Genomic DNA, 19711 nt, shown 5'->3' with positions numbered 1-19711 from the left:
TAGGATTGAGCCCTTAACCTGTAGAATCTGGTGCTATCTCTGGGTAATGTCAGAATTGAGTTGAATTGTTGGACACACTGCTGGTGTCCAAGAATTGTTTGTTGGTTTGGGGAACTCCCAATATACCAGCACTTAAAAATTAAGAGATTTCAAATAATCTAATTTCCAATTTCCTTTGAAAAACTGGAGAATCTGGCAACACTGGGCACATAATCCCACAAAATATCAATAGAAATAGGCTGGAACTGAGCAATTCCTTTAGACAAATCTCTCCAGCTGGCCACAGTACAAATCCCAACTCCCTACAAGTTTCCTGGTTCACTATTACCGTGTTGTCTTGGTAATAATTTATGGGGTCCTTCCTGCCAAACTCAGCATCTTTAGCCCCTCATCCACCATAGTCTCTTTACACTGTCTTGGGTTATCACCTTTTTGAAAAGATCCTCCTCTGTTTGGTCCTGGATACGTATCTTGGGGGCTTCTGGCTGAACTCTGCATGTATCCTTCAGGGGTGCTAGAAACATTCTGTATCTTGATCGAAGTGCTACCACTTCGCATTAAGTGTATAAATACATAAAATTCATCAAGCTATACATTTAAGATTTGTGCACTTTACTGTACGTTACACCTCAATTTAAAAAAAAATTAGAGAGAGAATGGATGGGTAGTTTCCTACCAGACATTGTATGTCTGTCTGCAATGCCTGGAACTGCAGCAGTTATCTTGTGAACAGGGGGTAAGCTACCCAAATCAGACAATCCAATTTACTGAAAATGGCAAAGCAGAAAAAGATTTATGATGTCACAGAATACTAAACCAACCTCGGAGCCTCTCTTCATGTGGACTTACTACTGAAATAATACATGTTTTTCACAAACTATATCAGCTTTCAGCCATCCCAGTGCGTAATCATACAAAAGCTTCTTGATGGTAATATATAGCTCACAAAGTGGAGTTAGTAAGACTCAAGTTCACATGTAAGTACAGTTTAATCAGATCTTTGGACAAAAATTTTACCATAAACTAGTGAGTTGAACATAAAAGAAATACAGTTAAGCATATATGTTATGTACTAAAAAAAAAATCAAGTTGGAAAACCTTATTACAAAAGATTAAACTCATTGGCCACTGAAAAAGAAATAACAGTTCTAGTTCACAGAATTAAAAGTAACTCTTTATTGATAAACATATATACCAGAATTAGAAATGTCAGTAGAAAAATAAAATTTAAATAATTTTCTATGGTACAAAGATTAGATCATTTTGACTGTAGCATTTGGTGAAATAATCTAATACAAAAAGCTGAGCTGATTTTAGCCACAACCAGCCTGACAGAGTGCACAAAAAAGAAATGCACGTACACAGAACCTTCTGCATGTGGACAGCTAATGGCACCAGGACTTCACATTCCAGGAAATGGTCTCCTAGGGAAGGTTGGTATGCACTGCAGTTGTAATAAGAACTTAATTCAAACCAGAGCAGCTTTTGGAATCAAAAGCTAACATACAATTTAAAGACTTAGAAAACATAAGGGCTTAAAGATAATTATTTGCATGAGCTTTTTCTCACCTAGTTTAGACATTTCCTAGGTAATGTTTTGCTGAAAAAAAAATGAGTTAACAGCACAAAGAGACATCTTTATCTTGGAATATTCATTACTCATTTGTATATGGATTTAAGTTTACATGAAACACCTTTACCCTAAAACCTCAATATTAAAGAATCCAGAAATCAGCTTTTTATGGTTGGGGCTGCCTCCTTCCCACTCATAAAAAAAAGGAAAAGTGGATGCACAGCTAAGGGAGGGGTGGTTGCACCTGTCTCTAGGAAAGTCAGTAGTTGGCAAAACTTCTCAGAAGCTGTATGTGATAAGATAAAATGTTCAACACAAATGCCAATATTTTTTCATCTGGGCAACCACCCCCAACTAATTGTGTATTTGAGATGAGAAATTAAAAAGAAAAATAAACTCTAAGGAGGAATAGACATTCCTTATCATTCAAATAGTTTCTCCCTGAAAACATTTCAAGCCACAAAGCTCAAGCTATGTAAAGTCTATATACACTTATTCACAGGAGAATGTTCACATACTGGGATGAATGAAACATTCAATAATTTGAAGATACATTTTATATTTGAAGTTTTTAAAAAGAGTGGATAATAAAACAAGAAACAGATGAAAACAAACACAACTTTCGAAATGCATTAATTTTTGTGTCTTGGCTCTAAAAGAAAAATAAACCAAATAAATCATGGATCAGTATGTTCAAAAATTAGCATTTAGGGGGAGGAGCCCACTGACCACTGGCCCGTGTTCAATTTGTGAAATTCTATCCAAAGGAATGTTTTAGGTGAGAATGCTAAGAGGCATCCTTCAATAGAGATAATTAAAATCATTTCCTACAACAAATTTCTTAAACTGAAGGGCTACTTTTCCAAATCCAGCTCACTGAACTGAAAAATGGAGTCTTCAACTAAAGACTTAAAAATTTGCTTGAAAGAAAGATTTGAGCATTGGAGAGTAATCTTGTTGGGGAATTTGTAAAGACATTTGCCTACATTCCAACTCCTGTAATTTTCCACCTAGTCTATGTGTATATAACACTATAATTTTGATAAGTGGTCTAATGGCCGATTAGTTAAAAGAAAATGTCCAGTTACTTTTTGTGATCCTTTGTAATTTTTCCCTTTGACTATCCCTGGTAAATTGGTCCTCCTGGCTGTTTTTAATCAGAAGCCAGAGTGCATATTGCTTTAAATCAAATAGAATTGCACACGACCTCATGGGCAGTTAGCCTTACACTCACAATGAAAACTTTCCTTTAAAAATGTCAGATTTAATTACCAGAAACTATTTTGAAAACAGATAACATCGATTGTATTTCATACAGAACAGTTTAGGTGGTAAGGATAAAGTTAGATAATTTTTGCAATCCTTTTTCTTTTGAAGAAAGAAAAAGTCTTCAGGCCTTTAAATGAAAAAGTAAGTTAGGCATTAGAAGAAAAATTAAAATAGCCAAAATTGGGTTTTAAAAAACTCTGATATTTAATTCTCTTTAAGGATATAAATTCTCTTGAAGGAAAATGTAAAGGGCACAGTGGAAGGCATATCTGAAAATTAAACTTTAGGCACTTTCTGGGAGTGATACCCAATACTGTGAAAGTGAGCTGAAGACCCACCACTAGGTAACCACATTAAGACTAGGAAATCCATAACCACTAACTCTAGTTTAAGCTGCACTTACACAATTTTTCAAGAGCCATGAGTAAAGCAAAGTCACTAAGAAAAACAGTAACAGAACGTTTAAAGTATCTTTTTGTGCGTGTGCCTCAATGTTCAAAGAGTGTCCTAAACAACCTGGGTGAAAATTTTCAACTCCCAACTCTTTAATAGGGTATGTTTCCAATTAAACTAAATAAAAACAATAGAATAAAAGTAATAGGAAGAGGTGGTACAGGAGCTTTAGGGGAAAAAGTCTCAATTACCTAGCTTATTTTGATAAAATGTACCAAAAAACAAATTCACATCTCTTAAAATATATTAAATAATCAGAAGTCAAGATAGTTATCCATAAAAATGTCACATCATTCAGTAGTTAGCTCCTTTGTCTTTAAACAAAGGAATCGAAGCCACTACTTGAGTTACAGATTTTTTTGTGTGCAACAGATTTCACCAAATTTGTTCTCAACACGACATTCAACCAAAACCTACTTGGCACTTACTGTCATGAAGATGTAGCAAGAGATGAGTTTGCCAAATTTTACTCAAGATTAGATCGTTAGATTTTAGTACAGTATACTCTGCTCAGAAATAAACTAATATGATCCATAATTTCTCTGAAATATGCAACGTTGCATTTTCTCACAGAACATTATAAATTTCAGTGTGAAGGATGCCAACCCAGAAGCACTGCTGACCTGGCTTGCGTAAAGGTACACCCGTAAAACTGCCTGAATTAAATATGTAAAAAAAAGAAAGAAAGAAAAGAAAGTTGATTTGTTTTGGTTGAGAACAATGAGTCCAAAAAGATCTTTAATTCCTGGAGCTTCAAATTGAAGAAAGGACTGAAATGTTGTTCTTCATATACCTTTTCATCCAAGTTGCTTCCCGTTTGAAGAACTAAGAAAACACATTCCATACTGTATTCTTTTTGAGGATTCTATGAAACTTAGGTTCACCATCATAGCACAAGGGTATGTGCTATAGAGTAGCTAAAATCCGTAAAAAGGAGACCACCACTACACAAAATGTCTGTCCGGTGCCCAAGGTGAGGGCTTCAAATGGAATCATTTCCTTTCCTGCTGCTCGGTACACTCCAGCAATTGCTGCACCTGTTCAAAAATGCAAGAATATTTTTTAAAAAAAGGTTAATATAATCAGGAAAATACAGCACTTAAAATTCTACCAGTAGAATGTTCTAAATTTTTTACATTAAAATTTAGACATTACAGAAATGTTTTGTTCTGTCTATTCTTTTTGCTGACTAGGTTTTAAGTATTCCTTATATGGTTTGCAAATCACTGACAAGTGTTTTTAGGTGTTGAAAAGTGACTCCTTTAAACTGAGTCTCCTAGATTTATTGAATAAAACCACCTGGAAGTCATAGCTGAAATCACAAAGACGGTGATTTCCACATAACCTGATTACAAACTGAAAAACATCTCTTATTCCGCATGCATTTAACAGGTACCTAACAAACTCTTGGCAATAAATGACAAAGAATCTTCCCTGTGGGACTGAGCAAGAAATATTTCAGGAGCAGCCACAGGGAAACCCCACTCTACTGTGTACTATACTCAGAGCTCCCCTCAAGAAATGGATGGAGAAAGGGGTGGGAAAAGGAAAAGAGGGGGACCCTAAGCCTATCAAGTTGCTATTCATTCAAAGGGCAAGAGGCGAGGGATACTTGGGGAGTCCTTTCTGTTACCCAAATCATTAATCTTTTTTATTATGTTAGTCACTGTAACTTCCTAGAAATTGAGTAAACAAAACAAAACAAACATCTCTCTCTACCCAGGTACCCTGATTTGCTCACAGGGACTCAGCATTGTACAAAGAAAGTCAAGATTTCAAGAGTTTGAAAATAACAGATCCAAACATCTCAGATGACCGCCCTGCCGCCCCCCACCCCACCTCAAAATGCTCCAAACAGAATTCTCCTTGGTCACAGAAGCTAGCTGGAGACACAAGACAGAAACACAAACATGAAGTAGATTTTGAATAATGCAAGATGAAATATAGTGTTTCAATCAAGTGTCTACACCTTTTACAAATGTGATGTGATGGTATATTGACATATTTTAAGGAGAAGAAAGAACAATACTAATCAATATCTGTGTTGGTTGCCAGGAACATTTGTGACTTTGAAATGCCCACCGCCAGAGGCAATGCACAAACACTGTGCTACTAACATCTGAAAGGCACATGTTCCATTGGGCCTCTTTGTAATTTGTCTCCAAAAAAAGTGGGTTGAGTCGGAAGAAGCTTAAAGAAGTTGAACTGGGTCCCAAAGTGGGATTTGGATGATTAAGGGAAGACAGGAAAAAGCAAACCAGAAGGAGCAGCAGAATGGGAAGGGAACAGATTGTATGCACTAGAGTCAAAGAAGGACATGAACACGACATTTACTGCACAATTACTATATGGTAGATATTCTGGTTAAGTATTTTATATTCACATTTTTTCATTTAGTCATCACACAGCATCCCTATTTTACTGAAGAGAAATCTGAAACAGGTCCTGGGGGCCAGTAATCCAGCAAGGAAACTGGAGCAGAGGGTCTCTAAAGATAGCAGTAGGTGATACAGTTAAAAATATTTTTTAAGGCCCGTTATGGAAACTCCTTAATGCAAACAGGAGAAAACTGGCCTCCTCCCCCGTGTTATCACAAAGGTTTCATCATCTGTGGAACACAGAGAAACTAGGCCACCCTGTCCCCAAAAAAATCCCTCAAGTCAAAGAGAGAGGGAGATTTCTGCTTGAAGCTCAAGGTTTAAATTCACAGTGAAAAAAAGTTATGTTTACATGTATACCTAGAAAAAAGTCTGAAAGCATATACCAAAATGCAAACTGTGATACCACTTAGGAATGCAGTAATGGAGGATTTTTAATTTTGCTTTCTTATAATTTTTAATTTATATAGAATATACATGTTATTTATATTTCATTATGAGCTTAAAAATGATTTAAACTTATTCTCATCCCTTTGACATGAGCAAAAGCCACCCTTCCCCCCAAAAAAACACCAGACAGGTAAAAATAATTTATAATTATGAATGTTACTCCAATTCTTATTCAGAAAGTCCTGAGAGGAAAAAACAACCAGGTACTTTTCTAAACAATAATTCTTGTCATTAGAATTCTTCTTCCATCCTTAAAATAACTACACCTGGATGAGTGGAAGTGATTTGTTAACCAGCTTGCAAGGTCACAAATCAGTGAAGTGACAGCTGAAGAGAAAGGAGCAGTAGCTTCCAAAAAGACAAATATCTTCTTTTGCTAGTGACCTATTTCACAAGATCTATCTCACAAAGCTTAACGTGACTTCCCTGAAGCCAGCGAGACAAAATCTGACTCAGTAAGTCAAAGATGTTAGCCAAATAAGGGGGGACTGGGGTGAGAAAAAAAACAGGATCTGTGGTTAAAGATCACTCTTTCTTCTTCATCTCATTGAGACATGTTTCTAAAATGGTTCCTAAAATTAACTAACTAGTCAAATGAAACATTTTGACTGTATTTTAATGTCTAACATACTTGTCAAGATTCCAGCAGTAATTGGTCCCACGATGCCCATCAACAGGATGCTTACAGACATGAACCTACCATATTTGTGATGTCTGAGGGTGAAGAGGGCCAGTAATCCAGCAGGGACATGAAAGAAGAGAGAGGACACCAGTGCCCACAGGAACACACCATACCACATCTCTACAAGGGAAAGCAAAGAAAGGTCGTACATCACTGCCTTTCCCAGTGCAATCATTACAAAGGGGTAGTCACTATGCCCAGTTATTTCATTTTCAAAACCATTCAGTTGCAATGGGGGTTCATCAGTCAAATATCCAAACATTGATGGTTTGCGAGGGATAAGTAAACTATGGCCACCACCTGTTTGTGTACATAAACTCTTACTGGAACACAGCCATGCCCATTCATTTAAGTCTTGCCTATGGATGTTTTCAAGCTACAAGAGCAGGGCTGAAACAGTGACAGAGACCATATGACCTGCAAAGCCTAAAATATTTACAATCTGGCCCTTTACAGAAAAGGTTGGCCAACCCCTGACAAGCTACCTGTACTCCCAAACACTGAAGAAAAGGTTCACCCAGATTTGAAAATTCACTTAAATGATTTCCCTCCCATAAGGACAAATGTAAGTACCACTGACAGGGTGCTATGCAGTCAATGCCTGATGACCGTCCCTGCCTTCTTGATTATTCAGTCATCTCAAATGGAAAAGCTCTATATACAACTACATTCATTCAACAATCATTTTCAAGACAATGCAGTAAATATCAACCCCTCACCTCCTATTAGGGTATCAAAGCTCTTTAAGACATGAAATAAATACCAGAATATGTAAATGTTTCGCTTAAAGACAAATGGCAAGTGAGAGGGCAGGTTAGAAGAGGAGCTGGTTCCTTCAGAGAACCTCTATCCCTCTTAGGATGACAGTAACTCAGGAAACATTAAGATATTTGTCCAACAACTATGTATACAAACCTATGCATAAGATATCTTGGAAAATACAAAAACAGGAGGAGATACCATCCTGCCCTCATGACTTTACGATTTAGCAGACATAACATTTTCCCCCAGTGGGCCCAGGCGTGGCTTCAGAATTCTCAAGAGAGCTCTTTACCCATATATGGATGTAATGAAGGTGTCACACTAGATGAAATCTGTTGTCCATCCCTGCACTTGAGGCAGGTAAACACCAGGCAATTTTAAAGATCAGTCAACAGCTCAACTGGGGTTTCTGCACCACAGCACTATTGACGTCTGGACCAAACTCTTTGTTGTGGGAGGCTGTCGACTGTAGGATGTGGAGCAACACCCCTGGCCTCTACCCTCTGGATGCTGATAGCGCTCTCTCCCGTTGTGGCAACCACAATATCTTGACATTGTCACACGTCCCCTGTGGGCATAATTACCCTGGTTAAAAACCGCTGACCTGACTGAAGCAAAGGGTTTATAAGAGTAACAGTAGTTAGGATGCAAAGATAGATGGGGTCACATTACAGGGGGCTTTGAAGGCCAAACTAAGGACTTCAACATGTAAGCCCTACAAGGTACCATCAAAGGTTTTTTGAGCAGTAAAGGGTTGTCAGCACAGTACTTCACAGGTGGCACCTTACACTCCCAGTAGGAACACAAACTAGAAAGCCATCTCTGGAGGGTAAACTGGAAGTGTGTCTCCAAAACAGTCAACTGTGCATACCCTTTGCCACAGTGATTTTACTTCCAGGAATACACAAGGGCAAGGACAAGGTCACGAGGTTCCTGGCAGCCCTGTCTGTACTGGCAAAAACTAGACACCAACTGCATGTCTGTTGATGGAGGACTTGTGAAACCTGTTATGGTGCATCCGCATAATGAAACGTTACACAATCAATAAAAATAGGAGCAGCTCTTTAAATACTGATGGGGTAAGATGCCCAACCCACGGTGCGAAGTAAAAAAGCTTAAGTTTCAGAATAATATGCAGAATAAGATCCTGTTTTTGTGAAAACAGAAAACAAAAGAAACAAATGTGTGTAAATGCTTCTGTCTACTCAGAAGAGTCTGGACATATGTTTATTTAATAAATATTTACAACATGCACAGGCACTGTTTTAAATGCTTGACAAATATTAACTCATGTAATTCTCAAAGTAGCTCTATGAAGCACATATTAATATCTCTGACTCTTGGTTGAGGAAACAGAAGCAGAGGGAGGTGAGGAAACTTGCTGGAGCCCACACTGCAGCACGAGGCAGAGCCCAGGTTGACCCATGCTGGAAGCAACGCCCTCATCCTCTGTGCACCTCTTATATATATTAAGATATAGAAAATTGTTATTTCTGGGGAATAGGATAGGCTGGGTTGACCCATGCTGGAAGCAATGCCCTCATCCTCTGTGCCACCTCTTATGTATATTAAGATATAGAAAACTGTTATTTCTGGGGAATAGGGTTTATGACCATTCACTTTCTACTTTGATAAAACAAACAAAGCGGGGGCTTCCCTGGTGGCGCAGTGGTTAAGAATCTGCCTGCCAATGCAGGGGACACGGGTTCGAGCCCTGGTCCGGGAAGATCCCACATCCCGCGGAGCAACTAAGCCCGCGAGCCACAACTACTGAGCCTGTGTGCCACAACTACTGAAGCCCTCGTGCCTAGAGCCCGTGCTCCTCAACAAGAGAAGCCACTGCAGTGAGAGAGAAACCTGAACACCACAATGAAGAGTAGCCCCTGTTCGCCGCGACTAGAAAAAGCCCACGCACAGCAACAAAGACCCAATGCGGCCAAAAATAAATAATAAAATTTAAAAAAAATTTTAAAAAGCTTGGGAATTCTCTGGTGGTGCAGTGAATAAGACTCCACGTTCCCAATGCAGGGGGTGCACGTTCAATCCCTGGTCAGGGAACTAAGATCCCACATGCCATGGGGCACAGCCAAAAAACGGGGTGGGGGGGGAAGAGCGACCAGTGAGGAGCATCAGTGAGCTGGGGGAGAGGGGAGAGTGGCAAAGGGGAGGGCCAGGGGCTTTTCTTGAAGTTGCATTTGAGTTGTAAGCACACTGTAGTGTGTGGTTTTTCCCGAATCAATTTCTTTTTATTTTTACTCTTGTTGGGAGCAGGGGGAGGAGGGGTTAGGGAGCCAGGGGTGATTAGATGTGGGGCCAAATCCCCACCAAGCACCCTCCACACTCTCACTGATGACTGAATTCTCTGCACATATTAAGTCAAAGTTTCAGTTAATACCATATTATACATATACCAAGATTAGGATGTCTCGCTCTTGGTTGTTGTTGTTTTTTTTTTAAATTAATTAATTAATTTTTTTGGCTGTGTTGGGTCTTTGTTGCTGCACACGGGCTTTCTTTAGTTGTGGTGAGTGGGGCTACTCTTTGTTGTGGTGTGTGGGCTTCTCATTGTGGTGGCTTCTCTTGTTGCGGAGCAAGGGCTCTAGGCATGTGGCTAGAGTAGTTGTGGCTCCTGGGCTCTAGAGCACAGGCTCAGTAGTTGTGGCGCATGGGCTTAGTTGCTCCGCGGCATGTGGGATCTTCCCGGACCAGGGCTCGAACCTGTGTCCCCTGCATTGGCAGGCGGATTCTCAACCACTCCGCCACCAGGGAAGTCCTTTTTTTTTTTTTTAATATTTATTTATTTGGCTGCTCCAGGTCTTAGTTGCAGCATGTGGGATTTTTGTTGTGGCATGCGGGATCTTTAGTTGCGGCATGCAAACTCTTAGTTGCAGTATGTGGGATCTAGTTCCCTGACCAGGGATCGAACCCAGGCCCCCTGCATTGGGAGCGCAGAGTCTTAATTGCTAGGCCACCAGGGAAGTCCCTCGCTCTTGTTTTGGATGGAAGGCTTTCAATAAAAAAATCAGGGACACCTCATCTAGGGCTCAATGCTTATTAAAAATAACAAATGACTGAGGGTGTTTTTGTACTTCTGTTCTGGTGACAAATTATCAGATAGCTACAAAAGGTTTCAAACCACTGGTATAAGTTTTCTTTTCCTTTCTGATGAACAAGATACACCTTCAGAATAATTTTACAATACTGTCAAAACTTGTCTATTTTGTTTGATGGTGTTTGGCAAACTGTTAAACCAAGTCTAAATCATGCAATATGGAGTATAAAGTGATTAAACAGTAATGTCCCAAGCTTAAATATATATAACATAAACATATATGTATAATATGTAAAAAAAATGTATGTATAGTAACTACTGCTCTTCCTCCACCAAAAAAATCACACAAACAAAAAAACCCTTCCCAGTCAATAGCGTCTATCAGAAATTGTGGGCAGGGCTCTCAGTCCTCAGGGTTTGGGTCCCCATCGTCTTCAGGAACAAACCTGTACAGTTAGTCCCCTACACAAGAACCTTCAAGTTGCGAACTTTCAAAGATGCGAACATGCATTCCATCAACGTTAGGTGTGAGTGAAACTGCAGCTTGCCCTCCGTCTCCTATTGTTGGCAATCCTTCAGCTCTACCATCTCCCACCTCCTCTCCCTCCTCCAGTCAGTAACTCTTCTTGCCTGTTCCCTCGATGCCAGCCCCTGTATGCCAGCTGTTGTACTGTACTACTGTACTTTTCAAGGTACTGTACTGTAAGATTAAAAATGTTGTCTTTATTTTTTATGTATTATTTGTGTGAAAAGTATTATAAACCTATTACAGTACAGTACTACATAGCCGATTGTGTTAGTTGGGTACCTAGGCTAACTTTGTTGGACTTATGAACAAATTAGACTTAAGAAGAATGTGCTCTCGGAACAGAACTCGTTCGTACATAAGGGACTTACTCTACCAGATACCACTGCAGGCTCCTTTCCAGCCTCGAGCACCAGCCCTTCTTGCTTCCATGGCCCAGGAGATTTGTCCTCTCTTCTTGGCAGCAGCTCCAGAGGTTGCAGAGTCTGGTGTTCAGGTACTGCCCCTCCCTGATAAATCCCTCCTGCCTGGGCTGCTGCTGTTGAACCCTGGCCTCCCCACCACAAGGCCCCCTTGTGTACCACCCACTGCCAGCTCATCCCCAAGCCACAGGACAGCGTCATGCAGTTCCCTGCTAAAGCAGTAACCCCGTCTTCAATCCCACAGTCCTTCCCAGCTCCTCCCCAAATCACTTAAGAGACTCTGAACTCCATTACACCACCCACTGTGCACAGAACTCTATAAGAACACCAGGAATGCCACTACCTAGGGGTGGACAAACAGGATACAAACCTGCCTCCAAGACCCCAGAGCAGCTGCCGTCCTGGCTGCTGTCTGCCACCAATGACATGAGACCACTCCTGGGCCTTGCCGTCACGGGGCTTCTGCTGGAGCGCCCCAAATTTAAGAGACAAGCACTGCTTTCCGCAGCAACTCAAGGCACTGCTGGAGCTTGGCTTCTTACTGGCTGCCACAAAACCATTGGGGCAGTGAACTGGCAGGTGAGGCCTTGATCTGCCAGAGACACACTAAGTTGGTAACTTCAGTAAATGTAGGTCTGGACACTCGGGTGTTCTACTCAACTGCTATGGACTGAATTCATGTGCGGCAGCCCTAATCCAACAGGACTGTGGCCTTATAAGAGGAAGAGAGATGTCTCTCTCTCTCTTGTTCTCTTTCTCTCCCCATCATGTGAGGACATATCAAGAAGGTGGCCCAAGAGGGCCCTCACCACAACCTGACCATGCCGGCACCCTCATCTTGGACTTCCAGTCTCCAGAACTGTGAGAAAATACACTTCTGTTGTTTAAGCTGCTCAGTCTGTGGTATTTTGTTCTAGCAGCCCTAGCAGATATCAACGCTCACTTGTTCCCACTCCTCTGGAGCACAGCACCTGCCCAAGGAGGCCTGCTGGGCTATCAACTCACATCTCAATTGTCCTGAAAGCTGAAAGGAATCTGTTTGCAAACAAGATCTGGCACAGCAGGCCAGCTCCTCCCTGAGTCTCTGAGAAGGAGAAGCAGTATGCACCTTCCTATAACCCTGAGCTACATCCACCAGCTAGCGCGGTGCCTACATATGTTATATCGCATCACTTAAGTCACTCAAAGTAGGAAAAAAAGGCTGTATTACATTAGGTGAGTAGTACAATTTATAAAACACTTTTCAGATGGATGGGATTATTACAGGACTGTAACAGCTAAGGCAAACCTCAATTAATAAAACATTTAAAAAAAACTAAGTGATTTCCCTTTAATCTACTGCACCTTAATTTGCCATCTATTTAATAGCTATTTATTGATTATCATATAGTACTTTTCATTCCCCTGGGTCAACACACGGTCAAAAATCTTTGTCTACATATCTTACAGTATTTCCTTGTTCACTGTTTCAAATAAAGTGCATTATCTTCAGCTTTGTTTACTCTGGCAGCTAAAGTCACATCATTTCCCTATGCTGAAGAATAAATCAGGTTATTAATCTGAAATAAAAGATTATAAGGAGAGCGACTTCCCTAGTGGCACAGTGGTTGAGAGTCCGCCTGCCGATGCAGGGGACACGGGTTCGTGCCCGGGTCTGGGAAGATCCCACATGCCGCGGAGCGGCTGGGCCCGTGAGCCGTGGCTGCTGAGCCTGCGCGTCCGGAGCCTGTGCTCCGCAACGGCAGAGGCCACAACAGTGAAAGGCCCACGTACAGCAAAAAAAAAAGAATCTGCCTGCCAATGCAGGGGACACAGGTTCCAGCCCTGGTCTGGGAAGATCACACATGCCACGGAGCAACTAAGCCCGTGTGCCACAACTACTGAGCCCATGCACCTAGAGCGCACAAGAGAAGCCACCGCGATGAGAAGCCCACGCACCGCAATGAAAAGCAGTCCCCCCTTGCTGCAACTAGAGAAAGCCCGCACGTAGCAACCGGAGAAAGCCCGCACGTAGCGGCTGGGCCCGTGAGCCGTGGCTGCTGAGCCTGCGCATCCGGAGCCTGAATTCTATGAGCTGCTCTAGCAAAATAACTGAACGAGGAGGACACGGGAAGCTCAGTTGGTCAGAAGCACATGTGACAACCTGGACTTCTGACTGGCATCTGAAGTTGGGGGTTGGGGCAGGCTTGTGGAACTGAGCCTTTAACCTGTGGGACTGGATGCTAACTCCAGGTAGACAGTGTCAGAACTGAGTTGAATTGTAGGACACCCAACTGGTGTCCCAGAATTGCTTGATGCACGGAAAAACCACACATCTGGCGCCAGAAGTGCTGTGAGTGTAGCAGCAGTGTAAGAGTAAAGGAAAACAGCGAGTTTTTCCTAGACGCCCTTCCTCTCCTAACAATGATAACTTGCCCACCAGGACTACCAGCAGTGGTCTGCCACCTCTCTCCTGAGGCCACTGCCTAACTGCCCACTCATCCCTTGTTTCTGTGTGCCCCTCTGGCCTGTCTCAATCCCAATGGTCTCTTGGGCCTAGCCTGGCTAGATCTTATCTGTCCTGATCTGGCCTTCCACCTATTCTCGACACAAAGCCAGAAAGTCAGTGCTAATGGGAACAAGGTTTCTTGTTGGGGTGATGAAAATATTCTAAAGTTGCTTTTTGTGATGGTTGCAAACTGCAAAAATTCATTAAATTGTATACTTAAAAAAAAAAAAAAAGTAAGTCAGATCATCCTTCCTCTGCTCAAAACCCTCTAATATGGCTTTCTGGGATCTGACCTCACTTCCTCTCCCTGCCTTGCCCACCCCATTCCACCCACTGCACTGGCCTCCTTCATGTTGCTTAACAAGCTCTGGTCCCAGGGCCTCTGAACCTGCTGCCCCTCGCCCACGAGGCTCTCCTCCCAACAGCTGCATGGCTTGTTCCTCATTCCCTTCAGATTTCTTCTCCAATGGCACCATCATAGAGGGCTTCCTTGTGACCTTAAGTAAAACAGCATTCCTCTTGACACACAACACCTGCCACTTACTATCCCCCTACCCTGTCTTACACTCACCACCATCTGTTCCTTTCCATACTTTAAAAAAAAAAAATTTATTGGAGTATAGTTGCTTCACAATGTTATGTTAGTCTTTTCCATACTTTTAAATTTTGTTTTCTCTCTCCCCTTTAGAATGAAAGTTCTTTTGTTTACTAACACACCTTTACTTGGTGCCTAGAAAACAACAAACACACAATAGACACTGAGTAAATACTTGTTGATTGAATGAGTAAATGACTGATCCAAGTGTGACCTATTCTTGATTCCAGCAACGGCACAACCAAAACATTAGTGGGTTTTAGTTTATCAGAAGATACACTTTGACACTGAAGGTATAATGAAATTCATACCTTCAGAAAGTAAATGTTATTCCTGATACAGGAAAAAAAAAATTCTGCCTTTCATAGCACCCAGATTTGTTAAAAATGACAACAACAACAAAAGAAATCTGAACAACTTGCAATAAGGAGGGTTAGGCAGAAACCTAAATAGCTAAATTGCAAATGCAGGTTTAAAAAAAAATCAATTCAAAGCTTCCTGACAGTGATAAACCACAGACTATTTCAGAGCAATGATTCTGTTGGCATAAAATGCAAGGAACCTTTTCTGTGGGGCCAAAATAGAAACAATTCCGGAATCAGGACAGTGAACGACATTCACTGTCAGCAGGCTTTGGTGCCTCCAAAGGGATTACAGTTCATGTACTTACTGTTCATTCCAGCTAAAGAAGAGATACAGCAGGGAGGTTGTGTGTTTACCCACTGTGTTTACCCATCCCATTCTGATCAGCTTGCTGCGGTCAAGGGCTTTATCTCATGCATGTTTATACCCCCAGCCCAGAGCCTGCACTTGACCAACATATACCTGCTAAATGAATGATCCCCGGTGATCACCACCCCCAAGTTATATATTCAAAGAAGTTCCCATAAACTCAAATACATACTGCAGTTGAATATTTCAGAACAATTGCTGAAAGCAAAACAATTCACTTAGCTACAGATTCTCTACTATGACATGTTAAAACTATTGTTCCAAATCCACTTATCTCAATCTTTTCTTAGAGAAGGAAAAGGCAACTAAAAGCAAAACATATTGAACAGAATATTCAGTTTCAAAGTATCACCTCACATGATTTATTACAAAAGGATTAAGGTACCCTTACAGTGGACAGATCTGATAAACACCATCTTCACCAAATGATTAAACCTAGTGTTATCAATAAAGGTACAAACTGACACTAAATGTCTCCTGATGAGGTGCCCTGGGAAGTGGGCAACATCACCTGTGTAGGCAGCGTTCTGAACAAAAATATTTGATCTGAATCTAATCATGAAGAAAAAATGAGATAATTTAGATTATGAAACATTCTATGAAACAATTAGCCTGGACTTAAAAAAAAACGTCTGTCTCAAGAAACTGAAACAAGGATGGAGGAACTGTTCTAGATTCAACAAGATTAAAGAGACATGACAACTTAATGCAATGTGGGACCCTTGATTAGATCCTGGAATTTTTAAAAAAACAAAGGAGGGACTTCTCTGGTGGTCCAGTGGGTAAGACTCCATGCTCTTAATGGAGAGGGCCCAGGTTTGATCCCTGGTCAGGGAACTAGATCCCACATGCATGCCACAACTAAGAGTTCGTATGGGGCTTCCCTGGTGGCACAGTGGTTGAGAATCTGCCTGCTAATGCAGGGGACATGGGTTCGAGCCCTGGTCTGGGAGGATCCCACATGCTGCGGAGCAACTAGGCCCGTGAGCCACACTACTGAGCCTGCGCGTCTGGAGCCTGTGCTCCGCAACAAGAGAGGCCACAATAGTGAGAGGCCCGCGCACCGCAATGAAGAGTGGCCCCCGCTTGCCACAACTGGAGAAAGCCCTCGCACAGAAACGAAGACCCAACACAGCAAAAATAAATAAATAAAATTAATTTAAAAAAAAAAAAAAAAAAAGAGTTCGTATGCCGCAACTAAGAAGTCCCACATACTGCAATGAAGATCCGGCGCAACCAAAATTTAAAAATAAATAAATAAAGGAAAAAAGCTAAAAATGGCATTATTTGAACAACTGGGAAAATTGGGAAAATCTAAATAAGGCCAATACATTAGATAATATTCTATCAATGTTAAATTTCTTGGGTGTGATGTGTTTTTTTTTGTTGTGGCAAAAAATGTCTTCATTTTAAATGATACGTGCTGAAATATTAGGCGTCAAGCATCGTCACTTCTGTAACTTCCTTTCAAAAGGCTCGCAGAAAGTAAAAATGTTATGTGTATGCATATATATATTTAGAGAGGAAGCAAAAGAATCAAAAGGTTAATAATGAATCTAAGTAAAGGGCATATAGATATTGGTTATACTATCATTTCAATTTTTCAGTAGGTTTGAAAATTTTCCTAATAAAGAATTGTGGGAAAAGTAAGGAAACAATGAAAACAGACCGATCCAGTTCAGTACTGCCTCCAGACTGCATGAACATTTCATTTTTTGGACAGTCTCCAGAATGCCATATATTTCTGTTGTCACTGTCAAATGTGATCTTAGTAACTTTTGATACCTTTTGCCAGATTATCGTTTTAGGCATGATTTCAAGCTAACATCTGCATCTGCCCCAACACGGTTATCTTATTAACTATTTCACAAACCTGTCCGGGAAAATACTAGGAAGGTAATACATATCAAGTCCCTGGTGTCTGCTGAATGGCGCCTGGCAGTCGCTGCCCAGCGAAAGAGAAATCACAGGTGCCTTGTTTACAACTGCAGTCAGTAATCCAACCCTCCTTCCTTTGCAGGTCTCAGGCCGGTTCTCTCATTGTTTACTGAGTCAAAGTATCTGCCAGCTTTGCGGGAGAGCCCAACCTCACCCTTCAATCACCCCTATCTCAGCCTTCTTGCCTTTAAAGGGCCAACACACAACCGTGCTCTCCCGTCAAAGGCTTTATTTCCGGCCTTCCCAAGTACTTTCTCCTCCTCTCAGTTTTCTGAGCACGACAGCTTTCTATCTCGATTTCTAATTTTTAAAAACTCTGCTCTCAGGCCCAGCAGAATCGCCAGTGTGGGTAAGAGTCAGAAAGAAGCTGCATCAAAGACCTCGAACGCATGAGTGGGAGGCTCGGCAACAGGTCTCAGAAAATGATTCCTAGAAAGAGACGCTGGTGGAGGGGGTGGATTTGAACTTGGGCGGTAGCGATCGGCAGACCACCTCCCCGCGTAAAGGGGTTGGGCTACGCTAGAAACAAAGAGTGTGTGAGTTCTGACTGACGGCCCTCAGCCCGGCCGGGACCCTGCGCTGTCCGAGCTGGGAAAGCCGAGAGGCCCGCGCGGACGAAAAGGGCTGGGCGGGGATGACCGCCTCCAGTGCCCCAAACAAGGGACGGCCGCCTACAGGGCTCTGCCGTCGAGTTCATGTCTGAACCTGGGGCGTCTGGAAACTCCTAAGAGCAAGATCAGTTCGGGCGGTGACTGAGCTCCCTTCACTGACGGGTCCCCAGCGCGGGCTCGGGGTGGCCTGGCCCGAGGAGCCGGCAAGGAAGCGACGGGGGGAGGGGTTAAGGCCCCCAGCTCTCGGCCGTGGGAGAGGGAACCTTCTCCCAAGAGGAAAACAGCCCCCAGCGGGCGGGACGGCGGGGTGCCAGTCGGCTCGCTACGGAAGGGGCGCCGCCGCGCAGCCGGGGGGCCGCGGCGTGGCACGCAGTGCGCAGGCGCGGGGCGGGGCCGGTACCTGGGAAGGAGCAGAGAGAAGTGGAGTTAGGGCACAAGGTCCCGTTGCCCACGCGCGGCACGAGCTTCAGGCTGAGGATCTGCTGCAGGAGCCCAGCCGACCCCCCGCTGTCGCCGCTCCCCTCGTGCTCCATCCCGCCGCCATTCACCGCAGAGAGGTGGGGGAGAGCGCCTGAAGTGCTGCCGTGGCTCACTCTCACTCACGGCCCACTCTGCTCTCCGCACCTCCGTCGCCTCAGCGTCACCTTCGGCCGAAGCCCTCTTCCTCCACCCCAACGGCACTGCCAAGTGATGGCTCCTCCCTCCAATCATAGGGCGCCTCAGATGGCAGGGGCGGGGCGAGAGTTGTTCCCGCCCCTGACGTTGCGTACGGCTTTCCGAGATCCAGCGCCTATGGCCTACGCCCCCCTACTGGGGAAGTCTCTCCTGCTACAGTGCGGAGCGCTCTGCTCTGCCCTCCTCTGCAGCGCCACCTATAGGAAAGTAAAGGAAATTAGGTATAGATAGGGAGGAAGAGATAGACGGGTGGGTGAGTGGGTGGGTGGGTAGATAGGTAGACAGCGGTAGGTATGCAGGTAGACAGGTAGGTAGTAGGTAGGAAGATAAATACGTACATACATATGCATCTGGTAATGAGAATCAGATGGTTCAGCAGTCAGGTGAAAGAAGCTGGAAGACAATGCAGCAATACCTTAAATATTTGGAAGGAAATGATTTTGGGGGAAAACTTCACTTAAAATTTAAAAACGTTGTATACGACATAAGGAATATGGTCAATAATATTGTAATAACTGGGGACAGATGGTTACTAGACTTACAGTGGTGATCATTTTGTAACGTAAGCAAATGTCAAATAACTATGTAGTACACCTGAAACTGACATAATATTGTAGGTCAACTATGTTTCAATTAAAAAATAATTAATTAAAAAGCATCGTGGGGGCTTCCCTGGTGGCGCAGTGGTTGCGAGTCCGCCTGACGATGCAGGGGACACGGGTTCGTGCCCCGGTTCGGGAAGATCCCACATGCCGCGGAGTGGCTGGGCCCGTGAGCCATGGCCACTGAGCCTGCGTGTCTGGAGCCTGTGCTCCGCAACGGGAGAGGCCACAACAGTGAGAGGCCCGCGTACCGCAAAAAAAAAAAGCATCCTGGGACTTCCCTGGTGGTGCAGTGGTTAAGAATCTGCCTGCCAGTGCAGGGGACACAGGTTCGTGCCCTGGTCGGGGAAGATCCCACATGCCGCAGAGCAACTAAGCCTGTGTGCCACAACTACTGAGCCTGCACTCTAGAGCCCGCGAGCCACAACTACTAAGCCCACGTGTCAACTACTGAAGCCCTCACACCTATAGCCCGTGCTCTGCAACAAGAGAAACCACCTTAA

General features: G+C 43.0%; 1 protein-coding gene across 2 annotated transcripts; it reads right to left on the bottom strand.

Moving 5' to 3' along the window:
• Positions 1–1161: 1161 nt before the first annotated feature.
• TMEM170A (transmembrane protein 170A) lies at positions 1162–18803 on the bottom strand. 2 transcript variants are annotated; one of them, XM_079908207.1, is made up of 3 exons: positions 18332–18803; positions 6824–6925; positions 1162–4332 (listed from the first exon to the last, which is right to left on the bottom strand). In XM_079908207.1, the coding sequence occupies exons 1-3, from the start codon at positions 18462–18464 to the stop codon at positions 4202–4204; spliced, it is 366 nt and encodes a 121-aa protein (XP_079764333.1). In that variant the 5' UTR covers positions 18465–18803; the 3' UTR covers positions 1162–4201. The 2 variants fall into 2 exon arrangements, with proteins under 2 accessions (XP_079764333.1, XP_079764332.1); XM_079908206.1 differs by having other exon boundaries at positions 6755–6925; positions 18332–18751.
• Between the last annotated feature and the right edge of the window lie 908 nt (positions 18804–19711).

The sequence above is a fragment of the Stenella coeruleoalba genome, assembly GCF_951394435.1.
Source record: "Stenella coeruleoalba genome assembly, chromosome: 20".
NCBI lineage: Eukaryota > Metazoa > Chordata > Mammalia > Artiodactyla > Delphinidae > Stenella > Stenella coeruleoalba.
This window is presented reverse-complemented; position numbering and strand designations above follow the sequence as displayed.

Excerpts from the sequence above, each read along its gene's own strand:
- TMEM170A (XM_079908206.1), bottom strand. The coding sequence starts at position 18,464 with ATGGAGCACGAGGGGAGCGGCGACAGCGGGGGGTCGGCTGGGCTCCTG. Across the intron at positions 6,926-18,331 it reads TTCTCTCTGCTCCTTCCCAG|AGATGTGGTATGGTGTGTTC; the intron begins GTACCGGCCCCG and ends TTTCCCTTGTAG. Across the intron at positions 4,333-6,754 it reads TACTGCTGGAATCTTGACAA|GTGCAGCAATTGCTGGAGTG; the intron begins GTATGTTAGACA and ends ATTTTTGAACAG.